Source organism: Lygodium microphyllum, chromosome 5 (assembly GCF_053477565.2).
Source record: "Lygodium microphyllum isolate KBCC chromosome 5, Lygodium_microphyllum_v1.1.10, whole genome shotgun sequence".
Classification (NCBI taxonomy): Eukaryota; Viridiplantae; Streptophyta; class Polypodiopsida; order Schizaeales; family Lygodiaceae; genus Lygodium; species Lygodium microphyllum.
Window position 1 is genome coordinate 72,043,909 of NC_141139.1, and position 22,433 is coordinate 72,066,341.

General features: G+C 41.4%; 1 protein-coding gene and 1 non-coding gene across 4 annotated transcripts in view; both read right to left on the bottom strand.

The window, feature by feature from the left end:
• Nucleotides 1-4,196: 4,196 nt before the first annotated feature.
• Nucleotides 4,197-22,433, bottom strand: part of LOC148035964 (uncharacterized) — a 120,135-nt gene continuing 101,898 nt past the window's right edge. For 2 of the 3 annotated variants that reach the window (XM_087677948.1, XM_087677949.1), the window contains exons 5-10: nucleotides 16,629-16,724; nucleotides 16,253-16,408; nucleotides 15,987-16,142; nucleotides 15,692-15,772; nucleotides 15,551-15,612; nucleotides 4,197-4,742 (exon numbers count right to left, since the gene is read on the bottom strand). In XM_087677948.1, the coding sequence (XP_087534074.1) occupies nucleotides 4,670-4,742; nucleotides 15,551-15,612; nucleotides 15,692-15,772; nucleotides 15,987-16,142; nucleotides 16,253-16,396 (516 nt within the window). In that variant the 5' untranslated portion in view covers nucleotides 16,397-16,408; nucleotides 16,629-16,724 and the 3' untranslated portion in view covers nucleotides 4,197-4,669. The other variant, XM_087677950.1, reaches the window with a different exon arrangement.
• Nucleotides 8,511-8,613, bottom strand: LOC148035965 (U6 spliceosomal RNA). The gene has a single exon (XR_015691042.1). It is a non-coding gene; the product is annotated as a U6 spliceosomal RNA (small nuclear RNA).

Consider the following 22,433-nt stretch of genomic DNA (forward strand, 5'->3'; position numbering starts at 1 on the left):
CCAAGAGAGCAACTTGAAGTTAGATGAACAAAAGATTGAAATAGCCAAGGTTTATTATACGTGCCCAAGTTAGATGAGTAAAATGTTGAAATAGCCAAGGTTCATTATACATCCATATTAATTTGATGTATGTCACAATTGCAACATGTTTAGACATTATCTATGCAATAAGATTGATTAGCACATAGATAACAAATGCTAGAGCAAGCAATATTGGGAGGTAACAAAGAGTATCATGAGATCAATGACACTAGAGTTATGTGCATATGCTTTAGAAGAAATGACACATCTAAACGTAGTTATATAGATATTGACTTTGTAGGGAGTGTAGACTTAATGAGTTGCAACCACTAAGACTTACAAAAAAGCTATGTAGCTTACTTGTGTCGTGGAAGAATTAGGCATTGCAAGATAGGTGGCCACATTGCATTATGATGGTCAAAGTACCATTCAGTTTACATAGTAAAGGGAGTGAGCTAGAAATGAAAGCACACAAGTAAAAGCAACTACGGTGGAAGGAAAGAGAGAGAGAGAGAGAGATGTGGATACTCCGTCACAATGTGCAACTAGCCTTTCCTTTATTCAAATGTCATTAAAAGAATTAAAATATGAAGTGCCATTAATGGACGCTTACCACCTGCAATGTACAAGTACGTGGATACTATGAGAGTAGTAATATATGGGCAACTAAACATTGGTGCCTTTACCCCCTGCACATAGACCACTATCTTTCTTATAAAGATAAAGCACATTAAGGTGAGGCATAACTTCATAAGGAAAGCTCTTGAGAACATGTATATTGAGCTTATCAAGGTCCATACACATGATAAGTATACAAATCTTCTCACAAAGACCTAAGTACTTTGCACATTACAAAGCACTGATGGGCATTGGATATTATATTGGCTTTTTATAATTCTCCCATGAAGGCGCATTTATGTGGGAGATTGTTGGAGCAAAGACCAATGACAAATAGCTACGTAGACACGCCTCATGTAAGTACACATTACATAGATATATATAAATGAATATAGCAAAGAATAAGAGTACCTATCTGTTGTATCTACAAAACTCTCTGTAAACACACACACACACACACTCTCTCTCTCTCAATCCTCTTACACTCCCATAGCTTCTATCTCACATCCCCCCATCACCTGCATGTGTATGTGTGTGTGCACGTGCAAAGATAGAGAGAGATTGATTCCTTGGAAAGTAATTTCTAAAGAATTAATCATTACAATTAAAATATTGAAAAATAGACTATATTTTTTGCCCAAAATAGCTATTTCAACCAATGGCCACTGCAAAGATTGGACATGCATTGGCACTCAATGGCCTTGAGATTTACTTACTATTTCACTATAAAAGTGTATTTATATAAGTTTTCTTATTCTACTAGTGTTTTCTCATATTCGTGTGTCTTATTTTGCTAACATGTCTTATATCTTCATAAATAAATCATTAAACCAATAAGAATGATCGTGACATTCCAATGTCATAACTTACTATCTTCAAGGTTTATCATGTGTACTCAAAACAACTAAATTATCAAATCACTCATGCGAATAATATATAAAAAATGCATAAATGCTAATCTTAGCTACTCAAATAAACTATTCACCCAAAACTAGTAATAAAAGTACTATTGATAACACTCAAATAATGCTAGGCATCACATTGGTTACATAATTTACTCAAAAGGTAACTCTAAGGAAATTGGCCAAAGTGATCAAGGTTTTTATAAAGAGCCAAAGAAAAAAACCTCCCTAAAATATTATTCAATAATACACTTGCGAAAAATTTTGTGAGAGAGAGAGAGAGAGAGAGAGAGAGAGAGAGAGAGAGAGAGACAGAGCAATGTTTAGTGGATAGTATATTTCAAAGGTGGATACTTGTTCACCTCAATTTTGTGACCATGTAGACTTACATGGCTTATATCTTCTTCGTTTGACCTATTTAAAGTGATAGAGAAAAAGGTTCTCTTTTTTGGATCATGTATATCACATCTATTCCAACCGTATGATCAACATTGATCAAGGTATATCCGTACATATTCTCTATTAGTTTCATGATTTTGCTTACAAAAGACCATAGTTGTGAATCTTTTCATACCATAATATGATCATTGTCATCTCTTCCATCAATACTACATCCTAGCTATACATTAACATGAGAGAAAGAAACATAGAGAGAGGAGATGATGATGATGACGATGAACATGGTAACGAAAATGAATGCATCATCCGAGGAGAGAGAGAGAACAAGGGACAATAGATTCACTTTATAAAGTGTACTCAATTGGATACATACAAGACATGTCATAGAAAGATTTGATTTACAAGATAGCATATGGGTTAAATTGTATGCTACTGCTTTGACACAAGTATTATTATCTTATACCTATGTTGATAAGATAAAGAGTATGTCATTTTACTTAATGTGCAGATTTTGACATGAAGTAAACAAAATATGACACAATTTATGTTATGACAATGTGTGGCAACACATTCATTGAACAATGTTTCTTTAAATGCATAAATCATGATTGCAACAAATGGAGCCCAAGTATAAATGGGACCTAGTTGTAATTCATTGAAAAGGCCTCAACAATGAAATAAGTATTATGTTTTGCAAATCATTGGATTCTACCAATAAGCAATACTTCAATTGATAGAGGCGAGGGTGTGCACATTTCAAAAGGTCTTTAGATCGATTCCCCTCAACTGCATGGCTCCACAACATTCCATGTTTGGGATAGTGACCCCTTTTGAGGTTCAAGCTATGCCCCAATAAATAATGCCAAAAGGCACACATCACAAAAAAAAGGGGGGATTTGAACCTTCCAAGGATGTGAAACACATAAATACTTTACAAATATTTTGGGATGATACAAAGACAGCAAAAAGAAATAGACCAATAAAATTTATTCTAGGAGGATTTTCAAAAATTGAAAGCGCATAGTTGGATGCATTATTAGTTTTATGGACCTAGGTCAAAGTTTCAACAATCTTTTAAGTAAAATATGTACTTAAGAATGTGGTTTCTTAAAGTTTGTTATGGATATGGTTGTTAGAGTGTGTTTTAGAATCATTGGTTGTGACGATGAATGCATGTATAATTATAAATAGTTGGTTAACAAATTAGTTATTTCAAGTTTGAGTACTTACTAAGTAGATGGTTCTTAAGAACCTTCCAACTGCCTAGTAGGATTATGCATTGCATTGGGAGATCTAGCTACCTTTTATCAGTTTCAGCAGGCAACTTTTCTTTCCAATTGTCAAGGTGACATGGGCATTGGAATCATGAGCCCCCCACCCCCCTAAACAAGCGCATGCGCACATACAAAAAGCCACTTCCATTAAGTTGTGTCTTAGCTTATCGTAGAGCCAGTTAGCTTGGAGGATTTCAACTAGACTTCAGCCCAGAAGAACTTTAGCTGCTAATGAAAGCTTTTGAAAATAGTATAAATTCCTAAAAATCTATGTCCAAATTGCTTGATTTGCTAGTTCAAAAACAATCCCAATGGGAATTTTATACGTTTCTCGCTAAGGCATTATTAGGTTGCAGTATTGAAGCAAGAGACAACACAGATCGTGCTGCAGTATGAAAGCAAGAGATGGCATATAAATTCACAGTGATGGTAATTCACAATCAAAATTGCAAAACCGACATACAAAAGGGAACTGACCACGCAACATGAAAAACACCTGACCAACAAGTTTTAAATAGGAGCCATGCAACCTGGAAAAGATTTTCTATCACTTCAACTACACAAATAGTAATCCTGAAAACTGAGCTTAGCAGTAGTAATGATGCATCCATGTTCATGTGGCCACACAACTGGACTTACCAAATACTAATCCTGAAATTGCACAATGCCCACCCTTTTGAGTGCCCCATTCAGAAGGCATTGCAACAGATTGTAGCCATATCACACTCACCGTTAATTGTGATCACAGTTGTTATGATGCAATGCAACAGTGCATCTTGACATCAAAAAAGGCATCATCAAAAATAATACTTAGCAGCCATTTATAAAGAGGATAGTGTCTTTTTATTTATGTGGTAAAACATGTTAACGAGTGATGCAGATACAAGACTGCTCATAGAACATGCTTCAGCTCTTAAAAACCTTTGTTAAAAGTCTGTTCTTTTAAACCCTCAGTAAGATTCTCATGATGCACAGAAACAGAACAAACAAAAAGCATTGACATTTAGTACAAATAATGAACATTTAATCCCCCGATAAGGGTGATAAGCATTGATAGAACAAGACAAGCAATGACACAGGCAGTGGCTCTGTATGACAGGCCAAAGATCTTCAGGGCATGGACTGTCATCATGACAAACTGCACAAACATATAGATGTTGGGCTGCCAGAGGGATCATACTCGAAAGAACAAAAGCTGGAAGGCGTGGATTAGAGCAAACAACATATGCCAGGGGAAGAGAAAAAAGAAACGGGAGTACTGTTGCAAACTTGCAGGGATGCCATTTTGTGTTCTTATGGCTCTGCCTTGCATTACATTTAAGTATATCCTAGGTTACTAAAAAGATTTGATGGTCCTTTTGTAAGTAAAGGAGGGTGGATTTCACAAAACGTGCTCGTGCTCAAAAAGCCTGAAGTTGGAAGCTTAAAGAAGAGGTTGATCAAAAACACAGAAGCCTACCTTTGGGTCAGTTTTGAGCGCCTTGCTTTTCGTGCACCTTTTGCAGGCCTGCTCTGTTTTTTCTCATTGCTGCACACAAGTTTCATATCTCACACACACACACACTCTCTCTCTCTCTCTCTCTCTCTCTCTCTCTCTCTCTCTCTCTCGGGTGTAAGAAAACAACTTTGCAGACTGTTGTTTCCAAAAAATATAACTGAAATGGACTTACCTTTGTCGTTTTTGAAACGTCCTCTCCAAACACTTTTGGACTTCACTTAATACTAGACCTCAGTTTTTCATGAAGAGAGAGAGACAAATGGACAGACAAATCATCTTAGCATCTCTAAAGGGACCAAAGTGGCATGTGAGATCCAACAGATACAACATCATGATTCCACTACATACACAAGCTCAACAAAAAGGAAAAGCTGCCTAAACTAGAGCTAACATTCTGGAACTGGGTATCCCTCAATTGGGTAGGTTGAATGCATAGTGACCAATAGGTCTGGAGTTCCACTCATATCTGAGCCCAGGGCTTTCAGGGTTGATTTACCAATGACACATAACTAATGTGGCATAAAGATCATTTCAAGAAGGAAGCCACATTACTTTCACGTACATAAAGCGAGTGATCGGCCTTTGCTCTATGGAATTCAATGCTAACAAGATATTCAACAATCTTGTCGTGCCATGCCTTGGGTGCTTGCTTCAGCCTATATAAGGCCTTACGAAGCTTGATACATTATCAAGATAACTGTCATCCACATAAGCAAGTGGTTGCTCATCAACATGAACTCATTCTTGCAACTTGCCATGCAAGAAGGCATTCTTAACATCCATATGATACAAAAGTCTCCTCATAATCAATACCATGATTCTAAGCATACCCTTCGCCAACCAACCTTGTCTTACAGTGCTCAATAGATCCATCTTTTATGTGAAAATTTTGTGTTGCGCATATATTTTCTAGCCATGGAAGACTATACATACTTAAACACATCTATGTGCATGAGTTGTAGATCCTTTTATCTTTCATGTGTGTATTTTGTAATAGTTTAGCCTCTGATAGCTGGCCTCACACGTTTCAGGCAAGTGTTCTATCCCAATTTCGTGATGATTGGCTCATTTCATCTCCTTACATGCTGATTGATTGCGTTTGTTTTTCTCTATCTCCACCCTCTTTCTCAACTGATCACTCTCCTTCATAGTAACAAGGGATGGCCATTTTTTAGCTTCCCGTGCCACTCCCATCCTATCCCCATACCATCCCAGTCCCATCCCCATGTTAAAACCCCTCTCATGATAATACGGGATGGCAATTCTTGCCCCTATCCCCGTCCACAAAACCCGTCCCATCTTACTATGCTCTCCTTAGCTGCTGTTTACTTCCCCTGTTTCATATCTACTGCTGTTTCAGTTCTGAAACTCTACATTCCTCATCCTTCAGCTGCCCAATCCTTTTCCACTCCTGTCCACAGTATTTGCAGCTGTTTTCCCTCAGACTTGTAGTTGTTTTTCACTGTTTCTAGCGAGCAATCCCTCTCCTCTTCATCCTTCACTCTCCACACTAGTTTGAGCTGGTTTTTCCCACTTTTGCTGCTGGTTGCCTCTATTTCCAACGAGGTACAGCCATGGTGAAGGACACATTTTGGAATCACACGCACATCATTAGCAACTATGGAGCTAGAGGTAGCACGAAGCAAAGGGAATACAACTACTACCATGTCATATGCACGAGTGTTACACAAGTGAAGGATCGTCTTGCTTGTGTTAGTCGTAAGGATATTGATAATTGCCCTAATGTGCGTGACAATGTGCTTGCTATTTTAGAGCATTGGAGGCGGCAACACCTTGTGGTCAGTGTGGCAAATCAGGATGATACTCCACGACAAAGTGCATGTTCTACAGTTCCACCTCCTACCGTAGGTGGTTGTGCCTCAAAGAGGGGTAGAGTGTGCATGGACATCGGTGCTTCTATATAGTTAGGAAACTCGCTTCATAAACATATGAAACACCTATTTCAAACTTTTACAAATGCCTCCCTAAATGTCTTGGGACTTTTGTAATCATACCAAGTCGAAGAAGGCTTCTTCAACTCAAGTGTGCTATGCTCACAATACATCGTGAGCACCTTTACCTTTACCATGAAGAAGGTGACAACTGGTGCAGCTTTGCGAACCACCCTCTTCACCCACTTGAGCTTCCCAATATCCTCCATGAGCAAGTCCAAACAATGCCTTGCACATGGATTCCACATAATCGTGGGAAACTCGGCCTCAAGCAAATGGCCCATGCGTTGACAATTCGATGCATTGTCAGTAACAACTTGCACCACATTCGAGGGGCTACCTACAATCACAAGTTACAAGTAACAATACTTGGAGGTTAGAGAGAGAAAAAGAGAGTTGAGCCTTTCAAGTTTCAACTTTCAAGATTCAAGAATGGAGAGATGGGGTGTGGGGGGAAAGAGAGAATTGAGATAGATATTAGAGAGAATAGGGAAATAGACAATTATGCATAAATTATAATGAAAAAAAATGAAATAAATTTAAAAGGCAATGTATACCTCAATAATAGCTTGCCAAATGTGGCGGTAGATGAATGCGCCCGTCGTTTTCCTCCCCCTCTTGCTAGTATCTATGACCCGCAAAAAGTAAGTGCCAATTGGACATGAGATGAGTATGTTGATGATGCCCCGTTTCTTACAATCACTCCATCCGTCGATGAGAATGAAGCAACCATATTTTATCCATGCAGCTTAATAGAATCAAGGGCTCTATCAATCCTCTCCTCTTTATTAATCTTTTTCGTCCCCATGTCATTATATGTGACACTAGTCCATCCTTCACATGGACCCACATTAGCAATGGCTTTTACCATCTTTCTTCCATTGCTCTTGCTTTAGGATATTGAATGCAAGATTGCACTCAATCACCATGTGCACAATTTCAATGTTCGCAAGTCGTTGTCTTTCTCTAAGAAAGGCCACCGATCCACGCACATGACCCGGAGCTTGAGAGAGAGAGGATTGTCTCTTCGGTGTCGCATGAGCCTCCACTCTTTGTCTTTTGCCAGAGCCAGATACGGATGTGCCGCATGAGCCTCCACTCTTTGTCTTTTGCCAAAGTCAGATGCGGATGTGGAGCCTCCACTACCAATGGTAGAGGCCTCTCCCACATCGGTTAAAGATACACCCACATTCGATGCTTGCTCATTAGTAGGCATAGAAGTTGGTGCCAATACGCCACTTCCTCCTCTTGTGGATTCCCCTCTCATCTTGGCGAGAATCTCATCCGTGATGTTTTGAGATATTTCCTTGTATGGAGCAACTTGAAAGAGAGGAGGAGGGTTGGGGTAAACTTTAAAGTTGAAAGAGCAAGAGTGAGAGAGAGGGGAAAACATAATCTATTTTAGGTCACAAATGTTCCGTTTTGACTCTTGAGTGTTGATCAAGGATCAGCCAATTCAAAACAATATGTTACAAGCAAAAAGGAATCCACCCTTTCAATCATGACCTTTCATTAAATAAAAAATTCTGATTCTTCCACGTATGAACATTAAAACAACTAAAATGAGGATTGTGGCCATGATTTGGTCCCAACTACAGTCCCTCAATCAAGACCAACACTTATGACCATCAACTATGACCAACAGAATTTAATCTCCTTTTTTTTGTGAAGATAATTGAATTAAATGGCAATATTTACATCACATCATTAGGTCAACTAAGAAAAACAGTACAATCACAAAGCAAGACGAAAGACCTCCAAGACCATAACACACAAATATCACATAAAAAGGACAGCCGGAGTGGAGTGAACAATATCCAACCAAGGAGCAGCAATGTCATAGATCCAATTCTCTCTCTCTCTCTAGATTTGTGCGTGTCATCCTTGCGCAAGGGCCATGCTAATCTTCTCTGTATTGTTCCAATTTTATCAGATGTCTCCAAAGAGACCTCTCTCTCTGTGTGTGTGTGTAAATATTTACATCAGACCATCAGGTCAGCATTGAAAATAACAAACATGAAGGAAAGTCTACACAGCCTCTAACACACAAATGTCACACTGAAAGTATAGCTGGTGTGGAGCGAACAGCATCCAGCCAAGAAGCAGCAATGTAAGGAAGAACTAGATCAACAAACACCATAGAGGTGATTTGCCACAACACTAAACCCCGAATTTGGGCCATGTGACCATGAATGCCAGATATTAAATAAAAAATGAAGGCATTCCCAATACGCCAAATATGCCACAAGGCACAAGGCTGTCCATCTAAGGAAATGGAAAAGACAAGAATAATCTAAACTCAAAGAGGTCATGGAGGTCATCTTCCCCATAATCCACGAACGAGCTGACATCCGGTGCTGAGTCAATGCGGACCACATATAGAAAACAAACCTCCAAATCTGTCTTGCAACAAGGCAAGAGACAAAAGATGCACTGTCTCATCACACATGGTACAGAATATATATCGCCCAGCAGAGATCTTATGAGCACGCAACACATTCCTAGTAGGAAGAGCCCCAATAAGTAGCATCCACGTAAACACTTTTCCCTGATATGGAACCTTAGATTTCCAAAGCTGGATGAATCTATCCTGCCACTTCTTTTTGCTATCCTGAATATGCCATACTTTATTTGCCTTATCCGTAACCCATCTCTTGGCCTCTACCATTTGATGATATATCTGATTGGTTGACATTTTCTCGAAATCATCAGGAATCACAAACATCCAATCACACAGGCAACGGATAGTAGCTCACAAGTTTGTTCTGTATGGCCGTCCAAATATCATGATATTCTCTAGGCACCTGAAAGTGCTGACGAATACGCCGAAAGGAATAAAGACGGGCCAGCCCAAGAATGACACCATCCTATACTCTCTATAATCCCAAACGAGCCATTCGGTTAAACTTGTCTCTCTACAAATCTTTATCAGGCCAATCCAACAACCTAGAGGAAACCAAAATTTCACCTAGTAGGGAATTCTCTTCCTTAAGAAAATCCGGGGAGCGCCAAACCGCAAAACGTAACATCCCCTGCCAAGATGTGATCATATGGGAAAGGAGAAAAGACTAGGAGACCTTAATAGATCTTGTGGAGTTAAGCACATGCCACCAAGCAGCATGAATAACCGTGCTACCATGAGAAATGCCAATCTTTTCTATAAAAAATTTTGCTATATCCACGGACGAGTCTGTACACAAAGTGTTTGTAGAAGAGCTAACCTCAAAGCAGCCATATGAAAATTAACATCCAAAAGAGCTGCTACCCCTATCCTTTTGGGAGTAGTGACATGTTGCCATGAAATCCACACCTAATCTAGGTCATTTCCTTTCTTCTTCCATAACATGAATCGGATAGGCTGAACCAATTCCGATAGGGACTTCTTGGTCCAAGGAAGCAATGGGAAGAAAAACGAAATCATGCTAATCATAATGCATTGAGCAACTTTAAGTCTCACATGGATACAGGATGCAATCCAATCCAACAAGCCACGAGGAGCTACCTCCACACAAATAGGATAACCCAAGTGTCTGGTTATATTTCCCTTAAGAATCACAATACCATTCCAGCCCAAAGCCTGCAAATCATTTTCCGTACAAGAGAGCAATGTGGATTTCTGAGCATTAATATGAAGTCCCAATGCCATAGCAAAAGGTTTCCACGTGACCATTGCCCGATTAACATTCAAGCGATCAGCCTTAAGAAACATAAAGGAATCATCTGCCAAAGATTGACCCACAAGTTAGGCCCCACTAGGAAGAGACAAACCAACGATCTTGATTGGCCAACTTATCCAACAAAGAAAGCATCGGATAAGAGACTAATGCAAACAACAGAGGACTAAGAGGGCAGCCTTGCCGGATAGAGCGAGATAAGGCAATTTCATCAGTGATCCCTTCGTTAAGTGCAATACGGGCCACTGCCCCCTAACCAATAGTATCCACAAGAGAAACCATACGTGGCCCAAAACCTGACTGCTGCTGTGAATTTTGTGCAGCATTACCGTTTTGTGCATCTATATCATCAATCACATTTATGGTTTATACCAGCTACTCATCTCATAAAAAACATCTCTGCTCACTGTAAACTTATGAGTAGAAGGGTTATAGCATCTATACCCTTTTTACTGCAGAGAGTAACCAATAAAGATGCACATCTCAGCTTTTGGATCCAACTTGGATCTCAACTCATCTGGCACATGTACATAGGCAATGTAACAAAAAATTTTCAAATGAGAAATATCTGGTTTCCTACCAGTATACCTCTCCTCTGGAGTCATCCCATGTATTGCTGCAGTGGGAGTCCTGTTCATTATATAGATTGCTGTAGCAACTGCTTCAGCCCAATAAAAATCTGGTGTGTCCTCAAAAAAGACCAACTTACATGATCAAATGCCTTTTCAATATCAAGCTTAAGCATGACAACTTGCTGGCCTGAGTTAATCCCCAGTTGAACATTCAAAATATTATGCATTATATCACGACCCTTAATGAAACCGTATTGGCGTGGATGAACCAAATGCGAAAATACTTTCTGCAATTTGCTGGCAATGATTTTTTAGAAGATTTTGTATAAAGAGCCCATAGTAGAAATGGGTCTCCATTGTTTCAAAGAAGTAGAAGAGGGAACCTTAGGCAATAACCGAATGGCTGCAATCTTCCAGTCTGAAGGCATGACATTAGAATTCCAAACCTGTTGACACAGGCGACTCAACGGATCCTTAATTTGCTCAACATTAGTTGAAAACAGCTCATTAGGAAGCCCATCCCAACCAGGGCTTTTCCTTTTAGGCAAATGGGACAATACCTCTTCCACTTCATCCTTCGAAATATCAGCCTCCATTAAGGCTACCCATTCTAGCTGAACCTAATTACTAACCAAATCACAAATGTATCTGCGAGCAGAGTGTATAGTGTCAAAAAGAATCTCTTGAGGGCCCAACAATGATTTATAAATATCTACACATATCTAAATCATGGATGCAGGATCTGTCACCATAGCACCTTGCTCATTCTTCAAACGCACCATATTTTCCTGGGTGTATTTCTGATGTAATTGAGCAAAGAATTAATGAGATTGACTTCTGCAAAGCTTCCACTCTAGACAGCAATTTGTATTTAGCATATTCCTCTTCCTGTAAAGATTGAACTCGGCCTTTCAACCATTCAATGTATGTAAGCAAGTCATCAATGGTATCCCCTAATTGGCACAGAGACAACGAATGGGCCAACAAAGATTGTGCATGTAGCAATTCAGCATGTAAAATGGAAGCATGCTGAATACCATACTGTCAGGATAACAAACGTGCATTATCCCTAAAAACAGCCCATGTTTCCGTCCCTTCTGATAAGACCCTAGAACGAAAGGAATCAATTATTTGCTGAATACATTCCAAAAACTAATTCTATAGGAGAAAGGATTGATTGAAACGAAGAGGCAAACGAGCCAGGAGAGCCTTATGGGCATGAAAAAGTCGGTGTGTCATTTCCAAGATCAAAGAATAGTGATCAGACAAGACATGCTATCGCTCTATCCACATATCAATGATTGTAGGGAGAAAAGAATCACTTTGACAAATATAGATCCTATCTAGTCTGGCTCATGTGTTTGGATGCTGAAGAGAACGATAAGTATATCCTAAGTGAGAGGATGCATCCAAGACCACATCTCCTCTTTCAAAGGCACAACTGCTAGAGCATCCCAAGCCTGTCGCTCAGGACCATCCATAACTGAGTGTTGTGAAGTCATCTGATCCAAAGATGCACATGCATTTAAATCTCCCATTACAAAGCCTTGACAAGCCAGGCAAGGCAATGCAAGTCATCCCAAAGCTGACGACATTCACAAGCAGTAGAAGGAGCATACACACCCACCAGCCATAAAACCTCTCCGTCATATAGAATTTCCAAAATCATAAATTTGCCTTGATGGTCCTGAGAAATCAAAGATGGTGCAATGAAGATCTAACGGCCAACATTACTCCATATTTATGTGGAACACGACCACTAAAGAAGATAGAATAATCCTTATATACATAAGATGATCCTGCCAAAGCATGTTGTTTATGCTCCACAGCACAAAGAACATCCCAATTGCCGACTAACACAACTTTCCACAACCAATACTGCTTACTGCCCGAAGAGATAACTTTAACGTACCATAAAGCAATTCTCATGATGGATCACAAAAAAGGAAACTACTGAGCCCCCACCTTCCCTTTCCCTTTAACATCAACTATTTTGGTTGCCTGAAATCTTTCCATCTCGCTTTGAATCACATCTACCAGATCTGCCCTTTGCAAACTAGCAATTGAAGTACGAGAAGGAAACTGCTGGTGCTAGACACGGGAAACTTCCCGAGGAGGCACCAGCCTTCCTCACGAATCAGAGTACATAGTAGTATCAAAAATCCTTTTTTCATTCGCACCAACTCCAATTTGAGATTTCATATAGAACCCCCTACCAGCATTGAAACATCTGAGTGATAGTCTAGGGAGCTAGGTGAACAGGAGTAGACCGAGGCTCTTCTCTAGCATTACGGCGGACCACCATAACCCAGGAATTATCCTGAGGAGACAAGTTCAAACCCACCGAAAGCGATGCACGCTGAATGCCAGCGTGAGAAGTAGCCTTCTTTCCATCTACTTGTCCCTGCTGGACAATCTACTCAGGAACAGCTTCACGTTGCTGAACCATCTACTAGGGAAGATGGTCATGCATATCCAAATCACGATCCATGGATGGTTGCATTACCTCGTGGCTTCTATCACATTCTGAAATGAAATGTCCCAATTGTCCACATCTGAAACAGTGTCCAGCAAATGTGCCCCATTTAAGCTCATAAACCAAAGTTTGCAACCCCGGAACCTCAAAACGAACTTTGATCGGGAGAGGTTTCCCTATATCCCAATGCATACATGCCCTATTCCTGTTATGAGAGGCCAACCAAGGCTCCACCAACACCTCACCAAGAGATCTCAAAACCAAGGGAAGAAGTCGCCAAACATGGGTTGGAAAGTCAACCACCTCGACCCAAATTGGACATGCCTACCTAGGTACCTCCTGAAACTCCGCCATAGGCCTCCAAGGAACCATATGAACTAACTAACCATCCATGAACAACGGGATACGTTGCATAATATGAGCACGCACTTTCGGGGAGCAGAAGAGGACCTTAAAAAAACCCCTTGGGCCATCATAAATCTCTTCCACAAGGGAAGCCTATCCTTGCCCTGAAGCATCATCCTGACACATCTCCACATTGGCAAGCATAGATAGCAACCATGCACAGATTCTAGCGATCAATGGGGGTCCTTCCAGTAAAGTAAAAGATGGCTGCCCTCTCATGGAAGGCAGCAATCTGCTGTAGAACCAGATCTGCACCCATAACAGCGACCACAAGTTCCCCTTGTGGTAAAGAACTCGCTTACCCTCATTAGCTTGAGCATATTACAACATTAGACAATTGGCAGTGGCTAGCATAAACTAAAAAGACTCATTAGTCTGAGAATACGAAGCATGAACATTTTGCTGAGGCAAATTCCGGGCACACAAGTCCGGTTCTTCGACCAACATCTTGCAACGTTTACCCATCTCATGCCCTTCCATTAAGAGCCCAAAATCTTCAGCTGACGAATCGCCATCTGATTCTGCCAAGTCTTTATCATCCCCATTTCCAATATGCTGGTCTAGAAAGGCCATATCAATACCATTAGATTCCTGCACATTCGCCATTTCTGAGGTTTATGCTGATTACACATCCAACCCTAGCTGTCTGTCACAGAACAGAACTGAATCTGTCTCCTTCTATAGGCCGTTGTACATTAGGACCTCTACGCAAATCTATACTCTGCTGTTCAGTTTAAACAGACCTTTTACAATCTCTCTCACTCATAGTCTGTCTTCCCCGGGATTAGAGCATGTCATCAGACACTCACTGTCAGACGTAGAGCAGGGTGCAACTGGAATGTCAGATTAGGTCGATGATGATTGACAATCGTGCTGGGACAGAGTGCGAGCTGGGCAAAAGACAGGGACTTAGCTCGAGCAGGGCAAAAGACGGGCGCCTGGAAGTCAAGGGCAGGAGACGAAGTGACGGGCAGGTCAAAACAGGACCCTGCGCTGGACAGAGCCAGGGAAACAGGCAGCGCGCGGGACAGAAACACAACGTCGCAGGACAGGGGCGTCACGCCCGTCCGCCGGCAAGAAGGCACGTCACTCTTTCTCTCTCTCACTTGCAATCGCTCTTCTCAGATCCTCTCTCTCTCTCTCTCTCTCTCTCTCTCTCTCTCTCTCTCTCTCAAACTTATAACTTCTTCCAGCTTATAGCTTCTAAAGTTTTAAAGTATATCTTTAAATCTTATTAACTAGGATATCACAGAATCCTCATGTTTCCTTTATGATGTGGCATTCATGTTCCTTTTGAAGAGTCATGTTCCCATTCTTGTCCCTGTTCCCGTTTCCACTCCCATTCCAAAGTTTCCCTCAACTATGCAGCTAGCACATGTTCCACTTGTTCACATAGTTTTACATTGCTCTTGGTCTACGCAATATCTCAACTTCTATAAGACCAGATTAAAGAGTTTAAGATGTAGGTTTGTGAGGCATGTCCTCGACATTTTAAATTTCTAGTTCATTTCCCCTGCACCATGCAGTTTTTTAATTCATGATCATTTTTACATTTTAATTCATGATCATTTTACACTTTCCAGATGTTTCATAAGGTGTTTGAATTTGCACAAGCTCGTGTTTGCCTACTTTTAAAACCATAACTGCTGATCTAAAGAGAGCTTTTCTAGTGCACAACCATCTTGAGAATCCAAGGAAGAGACATATCTATACATAAAACAAACTGGCCAAGAACGTGATAAAGGAGTGCAGTCCTTACCCAAAGAAAGAGGATGCTAGCAACAAGATAGCATAAAGAGGCAGAGCCAATAAAGCTGAGGCCTGTCAAGTTGCACAAGTCAGTAATGAAGACTGAGTTACCTTGGTGTGAAACTTATAATACCACAAAGAAAAGACATACCAGAAACCAGACCACCTCCTTGCTTGCAACTGAGGCCAAATAAGCATTCTTCTTCAAAATTTTCCGTACTTCACGTTGAAGCTGGAATATACTAATTAACCTCAGCTATGTGGGTTCACATATGTAGTGTAGCAGGGACTCCCAGCATGTTTAGACAGGAAGAGATAAGCAGGCACATGATTTGTTTGAAACAAATTATTTCCAAAACATCTTTACTGGTTTTGTAAACTTAGATAGCTCCACAGAATGATTGTACTGTACCCTTGAAATGCCACAAAAAGGAAGCTCGAAGTACCTGAAGGTGTAACTTTGTTGCAGGTTTTAGAACTTTATAATAGTATTTGATGACTTTTTTGGTGTAGGGTTCCGAAACTTCTCGAGTCCAAGTCAGTGATGGCTGAATCAAGTCAATGATCTCATCCATATATGGATGGCATATTTTCCTCACAACCTTGTTACACGAAAATGAGAAACAAGCCATCAGGAGAGCGCAGAAGAGAGGAGGGGTGCTGATCTTGTGATTGAATACAAGTTGTGAACCTGTATAATTTTTCCCGCTACCTTGATAGCATCTGCATAATGTCTTGAAATATAGGTCTTCACAGTGTTGAAATAGGATACTGTCTTGATTCTAAGCATCTTAATATAAGAGTTGATGCTAGCAAGCAATTGTTTCCATTGCCTCTTCAATTCATTACTCATCATTTGTTTCACGACCTGTCATACATAAAACAACTGCTGGTTGAAGAAATGCACTTATCAACAGTAGAACAAAACATTCTGAAAACAGCAGTAGACGAAGAAATTGTCATAAGTGTACTTGCATATGTTTAGACAAATCCATAGCATTTGATTTTCTCATAAGAAACAAACTGGGCAGCTTCTAATTCCAAAGAAAGTTTCAATCTAGAAATGTCTTGGCATAAAAGTGGATTACATGCACATGTAGATGTCGAAAAAAGTCACTAACAGAGAGCAGCTGGGACTGTGCTACCCATTGAGCAGCCCAGGAGGGTAGCCATCTGCTGTAAACCTGGAAAAGTAAAACAGGAAGCAATAAATAATGCAACACATCATATGGTAAAACACCTCCTGATGCAGTTCCATACATGATAAGAAGGCCTTCCCCACTAAATACAAAACCAATTCACAAATCAACTTAACAAATGCAATAAAACCAGGGATCTAAGGACCCAACTAAATACAAAACCAATTCACAAATCAACTTAACAAATGCAATAAAACCAGGGATCTAAGGACCCAACTTTTTTGACCCTGCAGCACCGCTGCTTAGTTCATCCTTATCAGACCACATTCATCCCATCAAAGCAGAGCTATAAAGATTTTACCCAGGATCGTCTACCAGTCTTACCTGTCCATTTGAAAGTAGTGCCTACTGTAGATCCTGTCTTTCTTAAAACATGCAGCTTTTGCTCATAAACAATCTTCTTTCACTGCATGCACATGACAAGTTTTGTTAGTTGCTGCAACTTATGAGCCAGTGATGAGACAATGTGGGCTGTTCCTCCTATTGATCTAACCTGTCAACCCCTTCATTTCATACTGTCATGGCTGCAGGTCACTGTCATGACTGCCTGTCATTGCCGTGACCACAGTCATATCAGCTCGCATGACTGCTTCATGCGCTCTGTCGTCTTGTCAGTTCTTTTCTTCGTCACCTGTTTTAACACTCCCTTGGGGCCTTGTGAATATAGACCCGCTCCCTAGCACCTTCCGACCTGCACTCTTGCCTCAGTCCACCATCCAGAAATGACCAAGGATCCTTGCAGCTCTTTCCAGAAATGACCCACCCCTTAGCAAGTTCCGACCTGCACTCATGCCTCAGTCTGCAATCCAGAAATGAACAAGGATCCTTGCAGCTGTTTCCAGATAACAAGACCCTGTTTGTTGCAGTGAGCAATGCATTTGCTGGCTAACAATGGCAAGATGTGCCATGTGATTTAGTTGCCTATGCATCAAATTCTTAACCTACCATCTAATTGCTCTAGAGGATCCCAAAATTTCCAACTGAAGCAAGTTTGTACCGTGATAGTTTCCAATGGCTTCCCATGACAGATATTCTTGCCTCAAGGAGGGTATATTGTTTCTAGAGAGTCATATTGATCATGGTGTGATCCTACAGGTTAGTTGAAGGATCATTGAGAGATCATTTGGGACATGGTGGTAGCCTATACTTACAGCCATCATAGTTAGTTGGTAGCCTAAACTTTCAGTCATCGTAGTTGTTTTCATTTTCATTCTTGTTCTCAATTTGAGATGACCCGGTCAAATGTACACACACACACACTCTCTTTTTTTTTTTTTTCGTAAAAGGTAATTGTATTAATTACGAAAAAAAGTACAAGATAACTTGATTACAAGAAACATGACGCCAATTCCAGGCCATCATGTGAAAAGGGGCTAATTGCTACGAGTTACAAAGTTATGGCAAGGGGGCAGATGAAATTGCCATAAGCCAGGTACGGAAGTCCTCCCTAGAGAGCAAATCAGAATGTCGGAGAAGATCCAACTGCCAATACAAAAGGCCCTTAAGCCTTGCAATATGTCGCTGAACATTATAGGCGGAGTCAAAGAGAAAAGCATTCCTAATGGTCCAGTTATGCCAACAGCCCCAATATCGGAGAAAATGATACATGAGTTTCATGTGTGGCTGTGCAGGAGTGGGGTATTTGGGCTGTCCGAAAACCCAATCAAATGGGCGCAGGGTGAATCCAACCGCTCCTTGCCAAATAGCCGACAAAAAGAACCAGACTTTTTTAGCGACGGGGCAAGAAATAAATCTGTGGCGGGCTGATTCCACAGCAATGGTGCAAAAGAAACAGTTGCCATTGGAGATTCGTCGCTTGGAAAGAGCTCACGCAAGCGGAAGACCACCAATCATCACTCTCCAAAGAAAGACTTTACATTTGAAGGGGGTCTTGTTCAACCAGCCCTCCATCACAGTTGCCCTCCACCAAGACCGGGGCTTTCGCAAGCCCCATAAAGCATTGGCTTTGTTAACTAACCATTGTTGATCTTTGATCAGAATATGATAAACTTGATTAGCAGAAGCTTTGCTTAAAGTCAGCCGGCCTTGTAGGTCCCAATCCTGCCAGGGATGATCTGAAGCAAGGTCAGGAAAGGGTTGTCTGCTCTGGAGCATCCGCAAAAGCTGTTCCCATAACGGCCTATATCCCCGCGGGATCCTGTAAAGCCTCCTAGCTGTACGAAAAGATATAAGTACATTGCGACTAGCAAGGGTGGCATCCGCAACCGAAGACAAGCCCAAACGAGCCATCCGGTTGAATTGTGGTCTAAGCTCATTTTTGCCTTCCCATACAAGTAAACGCGAGACTGCCAATAATTCCAATTGAAAAGAATTCATAGCCACGCGATCCTCCACTGGATGCCATTGAGCCTTTATAAGGACCCGTTTCCAGGAACATACCAAATGATTAAGCAGCGACGAAGAAGAACTGGAGAACCTCGAATCAGCATTAAGAACATGCCACCAAGAAGTCCGGATTTGGGTATTGCCATGTAGAAGCCCATGGCTCTCAAGAAAATAACGGGCTATATCGACCCATGGATGATGATCCAAACACATGGCGCGGAAGAGAGACCAGCGGAGTGCCTGCATGTGAGTTTGGGCATCTAAGATAGCTCCGCCACCCATGCGTTTGGGGGTGCAGGCATGCGACCAAGAAATGGTAGGGTGCTTAACTACCAGCCTGGGGACCGTGGGTTTGATTCCTCACATGGACACACACACACTCTCTCTCTCTCTCTCTCTCTCATAAAAGGTAATTGCAAATCCTATCTAGGGCAAATATCCTTTGACTCAATCAAGTCAAGCTGCCAATGAAGAAGTCCTTTCAACCCGGCTATATGGCTTTGTACGCCCGATGAAGCATCAAAGATGAATGCATTCTTCATGGTCCATATATGCCAGCCACTCTCTCTCTCTCTCTCTCTCTCTCTCTCTCTCTCTCTCTCTCTCGCATAATAGGTAATTATACTAACTATCAAAAACAGTACAAGATTACAAGATTACAAGATGCAAGGTGGCTTGAGGCCATGGTCCATAGACCAGATGTAAAGAAATACTCTGACACAAAAACACAAATAACAATTGTATGACAAAGCACAGACTGATAAAAGAACATAGTTAGGGTTAGGGTAACTCAAAGACAATGAACGCACAAAATAACTAAAGTGATATAACTGCTGAATATACAATGCTCATGTAGCAAACAAACTATGCAGTGAATGAATACTAAACCTCGAACTCCTGTATCTCAAGGATCAGGGCAGGGGTAATGAGTTGGAGAGTGTGTTGTACTTCCAACGAATCCCGAATCGTAGCAAGGTAGCCTCCAGATATCGAACATCAGCAAACACAGTAGTGAGAAGTTGGATCTGATGCAAACTGCAGTGAGGAGAGAGAAAAACTAAAAACGCAGGCAAGACAGCTTGCAAGAGAGAGAAAAACTAAAAACACAGGTAAGACAGCCTGCAAGAGAGAGAAAACTGTCAAACGCAAGCTGGTTGGACAGCCTGGCGACAGCCTGCGAAAGCTAGGTAACAATTGGAGAATAGAGAAAACTGCCAAATGCAGGCTGCAGATGACGTGGCAGGCAGTAGGGCAGCAGGTTTGTGCAAGAACAACAATCGCCTAGCTGGGATCAGCTCCAAGCTGTGAGAAGAGGGCTGGAAATCAGGCGCCAACTGATATAGACAGCAATGGACAGCTTCGACTGAGATGTCCTCCACGAACGGGATGTGGACAGCAAGCTGAAACACCTGAAATTTGTAAAAACGAGATTGTAGGCTCAATGGAGGACAGCATACGTATTTATAGAAAGTTTGGGCCCTCCCAAGTGGGTTTGTGCTTATGGGGCACAGAAAATCTCTAAGATCGCGTTTCTTTTAAATAAAGAAGGTTTATTTATTAATTAAGCAAGTTTTGGGGCTGTTTAAGTCAAAGCTAATGCATTTTTAGCTCAACACCCCCTCCCAGGCCCAACAATAGTGCCACGAGAAAGATCTTTTACCCCAAGGCGTCCCACCCCAAAGCAGCCAGAGCATTGGACAAAGGGTACGCATCGGCTGCCGAGTGGCCTACTAAGACTACAGAGGCATGGTTATCTTATTAAGGGAGCCCAAGTGATCACCCCAGAGAAGACAGGGCATTGGACAAAAGGTGCATATCAGTTGCCCAGTGTCCTACCAAGCCCTACAAAGGCGGATAAAATCAGCTATGGACTTTTTTTTGTTTTTTTGTTTTTTTTAAATAGAATTAAGTAGGGATTCAAATCGGTTTTTGTCCTATTGAGTATTCGTGCCCCAAACGGAAGAATGATTAAGGATGGTCAGACCCAAGACCTTCACAAAATAAGCATACTATCCCTACCATTACTAGGTGTCAGTGAAGAAGAAATAAGGCTATAGTGTGGATATAGCAAATAGATGAAGCAAGCAAGCTAAGAAAAAACTGCCTTGGGGACTGCCATGGGTAATGCCACGAATATGGTGGATTCAGAGTCAACCATTCCAAAGGACCGAAAAGGGATAAATTCACACAGATGCATGTTTACATGACCAGAATGCTAATGCATGGGGTAATGCAAAGGGCAATGCAAGATGTCATGCTCACGCAAGTTGCAATACAATGGTGCCACTTGGACAGTGCCCTCGCAAGAGAATTGTTCACTTACCCAAGTGCCCTTTTACAATCATATCATCCTGACAGTGCGGATGAAGTTACAAAGGTCCATAATACAATACAAAAGAATAAATGAATGAATGTCTAAAAAATTGTAAGTATCATCACTGTCATTGACAATAGTAGAAGTTGCTCCCTCTCAAGCTGAAAGGGAAGCAAGAGAGAAGCACCCTCTCCCCGTCAAGCTGAAGAAGTAGAGGAGGGTGTACCTAAACCAATCTTGGGTAACAGGTACTGAAGAACTAGCCGGTTGACCGCTTTGGTCAAAATATCTGCAAAATTGTCAGATGTAGGCACAAACTCTAGGCGGATAGCGCCTAGCTCAATCTGCTCTCTGGAAAAATGGAAGTGAACTCCCACACGCCGCGTCCGTGGTGTAATGATCGGATTGCCCGCAAGGACAATGGCACTCTGGTTGTCGCACTAGACAATGGTGTAAGAGTCGCATGGGAAATAAAGTGTTGCCAGTAAACTCCTCAAGTAGATGGCCTCGGTGGTGCCATCAAAGAGAGCCTAATACTCGGCCTCGGCCGTGGAAGCCGCCACCATCTCTTGCTTACGGTTAGAGTAAGAAAAGGGAGTCATGCCTAAGGTAAAGAGGTAGCCGCCATGGGAACGCCAGGTGTCGGGATCTCCTGCCCAATCAGAATCAGTGTACCCCTGCAAACATAAACCAGAACCATATGTAAGGCCATATGAAAAAATACACCGTAAATAACACAACACATGAAGATATGCAATCCAATGTGACATCCTAGGTGCTATGAAATGCTGACTGAGTATGCTAATTGCGTAAGCTAAATCTAGCCTAGTGTGAATTAACCAAATAAGTTTTCCTACAAGAGAACGATAGGTATATGCATCCAAGGTTGTCCACGTCCGACGGACAGGTCTACCCGTCCACCCATCTTGTCTCGTCCGTTGCGTCCAGTTCCATCCGTTGCATCCGTCTAAACCCGTCTGGTCCGTTCCCTGTGACCCAATGTCTGACTGATACCCCTTGTGACCATTACGCCG